General features: G+C 48.4%; 1 protein-coding gene and 1 long non-coding RNA gene across 2 annotated transcripts in view; one reads left to right on the top strand and one right to left on the bottom strand.

The window, feature by feature from the left end:
* Window positions 1-5,603, bottom strand: part of RIN2 (Ras and Rab interactor 2) — a 178,110-nt gene that overhangs the window by 24,530 nt on the left and 147,977 nt on the right. Inside the window, exons 7-8 of the mRNA XM_010836598.1 lie at window positions 3,831-3,922; window positions 3-338 (exon numbers count right to left, since the gene is read on the bottom strand). Coding sequence (XP_010834900.1) covers window positions 3-338; window positions 3,831-3,922 — 428 coding nt within the window. The remainder of the gene's footprint in view (window positions 1-2; window positions 339-3,830; window positions 3,923-5,603) is intronic.
* LOC104985944 lies at window positions 352-1,798 on the top strand. Its single transcript, XR_824979.1, has 2 exons — window positions 352-633; window positions 1,262-1,798. It is a non-coding gene; the product is annotated as an uncharacterized LOC104985944 (long non-coding RNA).

Genomic DNA, 5,603 nt, shown 5'->3' with positions numbered 1-5,603 from the left:
ACTATGAATAGCGGGCGGCGGGGGCCGGGGCGGCGGGGACCGAGGCCTCTCGGTGCCATCCGCGTCGGGAGTCCGAGTGCAGGGCCGCCGGGGGCCCCCGCCGAGGTCCTGGCTGTGCACTTTGAAGAACAGGGGATTAATAAAGCACAGGGCCCCGTTGGTCTGGCTGCACTCCAGTTCCGAGGGCGTCCTGGTTTTTATAGAATGCACTCCATTTATCAGGCAGAGCTGACGCGAGGAGGCCGGACTCACACCGTCGTCGCCGCCGTCGGAGGAGGGAGGCCTATGGGGAGGTGGAGGGTTTGGGGGTTTGTTGTCAGCTGGAGAGCTCCAAAAATCTGAAAGTCATTATCGTGAACACAAGAATGTAAATACAGTGCACTCGGCCTGTCCATCACAAACAGCACACTTGCCTGGCAATGCATGGCTTTGGAGGGGAGGTGCTATGCTGGAGTGTGGTGTTTTCCTTTCTCTCTCTCTCTTTTTGCTTTTAACTGCATTCCTTTACTGGAAGGGCTGGAAATGCTGCCAGGCCCAGCTGCGGGCTCCCAGGAAGGTTCGTGAGGCTTTGGGCTTCAAGGCTCTTGAGAAATGGCTTGGCTGTTGCCCACAGAGGGCCCAGCCCTTCCCCAGGTGAGGAAAAAGGAACAGTGGGAGCTGGGAGAAGGCTGTGGGGTGGGGGGTCCCCGGGGAGGGGTGGGAGGCGGCTTCCCACTTGCTCCACCAAGAGGGAGTTTGCCCGCCCGGTGGCAGCACCCTTTCTGATGGATCCCCTTATCCTGGGGTGCCCTCCTCCACCCCCTAGGGCCTGCAGTTCCCCTTTAATGGGCAGGACGAGCAGCTGGGTCTGTGGACATTACACAATCTGCCTGGGGTTTTACACATTCAGCATTAAAACCCAAAAGCAGGAAAAATGCACTCGCAGGGCCCATCAGCAAAAAAAAAAAAACAAAAAAACAGGACAGCCGGGCTCAGGCCAAGGATAAGTGCAAGTTCGACTGTCTTTGTGGTTTGCTGCCCAGTCTTCCCAAATCTCCAGCCTTCTAGCCGTGGCCACTGCGGCTCAGCACACTCTGGAGTGGGGCACATCGCTGTGACTGTAGGCACCCTGCCTGTGCGTCCTTGGACGGACAGGTCGGCCTTCCATGCAAATCAAGGGAGGCTGATAAATAAATACCTGGTGTCATTTCCATCTGGAATAGGTTGCTCTCTCTACCGCTTTGCCTTGCTGTGTTTGCTGAAACTGTGTTTCTTTCCTAAGGGCCCAGAATGGCTGGTCACCGGGATCCTGGAGAGAGGGTGAGGCCAGGAGCCCTGGGCCTGCCTTGTCCTTGCCATGCACACCCCTGACCTTGGCTCCTGTTGCCCGCTTTCTGTCGTCCTTCCTTCCCTCTAGGTCTGTGCTGTCCAACAGGGAAGCCAACAGCCACCTGTGGCCAGTGAGCGCTTGAAATCCAGCTTGTGCAACCAGGGACTCAATTTTCCATCTTATTTCATGTAAACCCATTTAAATGTAAAACTGAACAATTGCATTACTGGGAAACTCAAGTAGATCTGGAACTGGGGTATGTGAAACTACTTCTTCAGTTGTAAATTTAATGGAATCTAAATACTGATCCATGTATTTTTGCTGAAAATTTAGTGCCTGAATAGAAGTGTGCTGTAAGGATATAATATATACTGGATTTCAAACACTTAGCAAGAAAAAAAGAAGGTAAAATATTTCATTACTATTTAAAAAAATAGGGATGATATATTGAAATAGCATTTCACATAGTAAATAAATTATAAAAATTAACTGCACCTTTAATCCTCTTTCATGTGGCCACTAGGAAATTTTAAAAGTGTGTGCTGACTAGCCTTACATATTTTTATAGTGGCCAGTATAGGGCTGCTCTAGCTCGAAATTTAACCCTCCTTAAATTCCCACTGTCAACCGTTGTTGAGATTTTGCAAATATAGAACGTGTAGTTCTTGTGTATGTGTTGTTCCCATACAGACTATAGAGCTGGGGAGTGGGCAAGGGGGAGAGACCCTATGGATCCTTAAACCCTTGCTGTGGCTGCCACATAGCAGCCTCCAGAAACACTTGTTAGATGAACAAATACATGAGATACAGGGTTTTAAAAAGGGATGTCTCTTCACAAAATGAAGTACACAGTAAATATTACACGTTCAATATCTATGGGCTTCTCTGGTGGCTCAGACGGTAAGGAATCTGCCTGCAATGCAGGAGACCTGGGTTTGAGCCCTGGGTGGGGAAGATCCCCAGGAGAAGGGAAATGTTACCCACTTCAGTATTCTTGCCTGAAGACTTATATGGATAGAGGAGCCCAGGAGCCTGGTGGGCTACAGTCCACAGGATCACAGAGACTGGGACATGATTGAGCAATTAATACTTTGGCTTTTTAAAAAATTTTGCTTCTGGTGAGTGGCCACCAGAACAGATTTTTTTTTTTTTTTGCCTTAGCCTTTTCAGGGCACAAGGGCTGCCCCCAGATACTCTAGTCCTTGAGCCCTGGCACGAAGCACACATAGCAGGTGGACCACCCACCTGGGAGACCCAGGGACAGAGGTCACCAGAGGAAACAGAGACCTGGAACACGTCCTCAGCAGGGCTAGAATCTAGGTGGTGATGTGACCTTAAACTCAGGAAATGCTTTGAACTCTTTCCAAGGGGTATAAAGCTCAGTGGCAGAGATGGCATGACTTTTCAGCAGGGACTCTTACGTGGCCCTGGTATTTTTACCAGGACTCTGCCTCCTTGTCCTGCAATGCAGCTGCCCATCAGGCAGGCCTTGGTTGCATGTGGCAATTCTTCTGAGGCAATCTAGGTTTCAGAGAGGAACATGACTCTTAACTCCAGGCTTCTCTGTGAATTCTGCAGGCTCCCCTGGCAATGGCACCCCCTTCAGAACAGATTCTTTAGAGTAAGGGGAAAACGTGCCCAAGGAAGGACATTTCTTATTTGCTGGGTCAAGCATCACAGTTTCTTAGGTTCTAAGAATCCTGGGACTTGCACTTCTGAATCCCAAACTCTCACTCAAATACCATGGCCTTGTTGCTCATCTACCTGAAGACTGGAGCCCTGAAATCTTAAGAGAATTCCCCTTTCCCATCAAGGAGGAAAACTGTGTGTGTGTGTGTGTGTGTATGTGTGTGTGTGTGAAAGTCAAATGCACACAGATTCCCTAGGGCAACAGGACCCAGAAGTGATACTGGGGCAGTGGTGTGTCCTGAGCCCCTACCATCCACTGCCCAGCACGGGGCTGGGTTGAGAGGCACGAGGGGAAGCAAACATCTGGCTGGCCGGAGTGGGGATGCTCGGCGGGGTGAGGGATGTGGCCGAGAACACCAGGGCCAGAACTGAGGCAGAGAGGAACTGAGACAGATGTTCCCTGGAAGCCTGTGCAGTCAGATTCCTCAAAGCACAGAAGTGCCATCTACGCCGTGCGTTCTAGAATAAAACTCAAGCAGGGGAGGTGCCTGCGCCGGACTTCCCTGTCCATCAGGCATGGCCATTCCCCAGCAAGATGCCATAGAAAGGCAGGACCTATGACAGACACCTGCTGGACATTTGGGGGAGCACAAACTCATCAACAGGAGGTGCTGGGGAGAATTGTGGGAGCTCCCCAGGCAAACCTAGCACCTGCCTCTGAGAGCTGGTTCAATGCTTGACTTAGAAAAAGACTCTCAAAAGGTGTGACTCAGGGCCTCCTGAAGTTCTGCCATGGAGGTGAGGGTTACATTCTGATGCAACAATGTTTCAGGGGCCACTGGCTCTGCTCCACACATGCATGACAAGAGACTGGGCAAGGGCACCCACTTACTTAGTCCCAGCTGGGCAAGTTCTTCAAGCTGAGCCTCGGTCTTGGCTGTTGAAATGGCATAAGGCAACTTCAAGGTAAATGGCAGGACGTCCCTGATTTTTCAAAAGAGAGAATACACATGATTACACATCTCATTTCTGTCTCTTGCTTTCATTTCCATCCTAGAAAGGTTTCAGCTGAAAGTATTTTATTTTCTTATAAGTCTAGTTGATTTACAGTGTTTCCGATATACACCAAAGTGATTCAGTTTACTTTGCCAACAAAGGTCCATCTAGTCAAGGCTATGGTTTTTCCAGTGGTCATGTATGGATGTGAGAGTTGGACTGTGAAGAAAGCTGAGCACTGAATAATTGATGCTTTTGAACTGTGGTGTTGGAGAAGAGAGTCCCTTGGACTGCAAGGAGATCCAACCAGTTCATTCTAAAGGATATCAGCCCTGGGTGTTCTTTGGAAGGAATGATGCTAAAGCTGAAACTCCAGTACATTGGTCACCTCATGTGAAGAGTTGACTCATTGGAAAAGACTCTGATGCTGGGAGGGATTGGGGGCAGGAGGAGAAGGGGACGACAGAGGATGAGATGGCTGGATGGCATCACTGACTCGATGGACGTGAGTCTGAGTGAACTCCGGGAGTTGGTGATGGACAGGGAGGCCTGGCGTGCTGCAATTCATGGGGTCGCAAAGAGTCGGACACGACTGAGTGACTGGACTGAACTGAACTGATAGTCTTTTTCCAGATTCTTTTCCATTATAGGTTATTACAAGATATTGAATACAGTGCCCTGTGCTGTGCAGTAGATCCCTGTTATTTAACTACAGCTTGAACTATTTCAACATCGCATCATATCCAACCTGACCTGTCTTGACTGGTGACTGGACTGGGGGGTCATGACTTCTGCCCATGCAGGACAGACTGAGTTCCTGGTTACAGATCAGCAGTGAAGACTGAGTTGCATTCTCAGGCAGCTAAACTGTATCTAGAGTTAATATTGGACTCACTGACTATGATGGTTGATCCATCATGCAAATAATACATTAGGTATCAATTTGCTACCTGCTCTGGATTTTGGGGCTTCTCTCATAGCTCAGTGGTAAAGAATCTGCCTGCAATGCAGGAGACCCAGGTTCGACCTCTTCCAACAACACAAGAGAAGACTCTACACGTGGACATCACCAGATGGTCAACACTAAAATCAGATTGATTATATTCTTTGCTGCCAAAGATAGAGAAGCTCTATACAGTCAGCAAAAACAAGACCAGGAGCTGACTGTGGCTCAGATCATGAGCTCCGTATTGCCAAATTCAGACTTAAATTGAAGAAAGTAGGGAAAACCACTAGACCACTCAGGTATGACCTAAATAAAATCCCTTATAATTATACAGTGGAAGTGAGAAATAGATTTAAGGGCCTAGATCTGATAGACAGAGTGCCTGATGAACTATGGAATGAGGTTCGTGACATTGTACAGGAGACAGGGATCAAGACCATCCCCATGGAAAAGAAATGCAAAAAAGCAAAATGGCTATCTGGGGAGGCCTTACAAATAGCTGTGAAAAGAAGAGAAGTGAAAAGCAAAGGAGAAAAGGAAAGATATAAGCATCTGAATGCAGAGTTCCAAAGAATAGCAAGAAGAGATAAGAAAGCCTTCTTCAGCGATCAATGCAAAGAAATAGAGGAAAACAACAGAATGGGAAAGACTAGAGATCTCTTCAAGAAAATTCGAGATACCAAGGGAACATTTCGTGCAAAGATGGGCTCGATAAATGCTATG

Source organism: Bison bison, unplaced genomic scaffold, assembly GCF_000754665.1.
Source record: "Bison bison bison isolate TAMUID 2011002044 unplaced genomic scaffold, Bison_UMD1.0 scf7180017864063, whole genome shotgun sequence".
NCBI classification, from domain to species: Eukaryota; Metazoa; Chordata; class Mammalia; order Artiodactyla; family Bovidae; genus Bison; species Bison bison.
The sequence above is the reverse complement of the archived record's forward strand: the minus strand, read 5'-3'. Positions and strand labels throughout refer to the sequence as shown.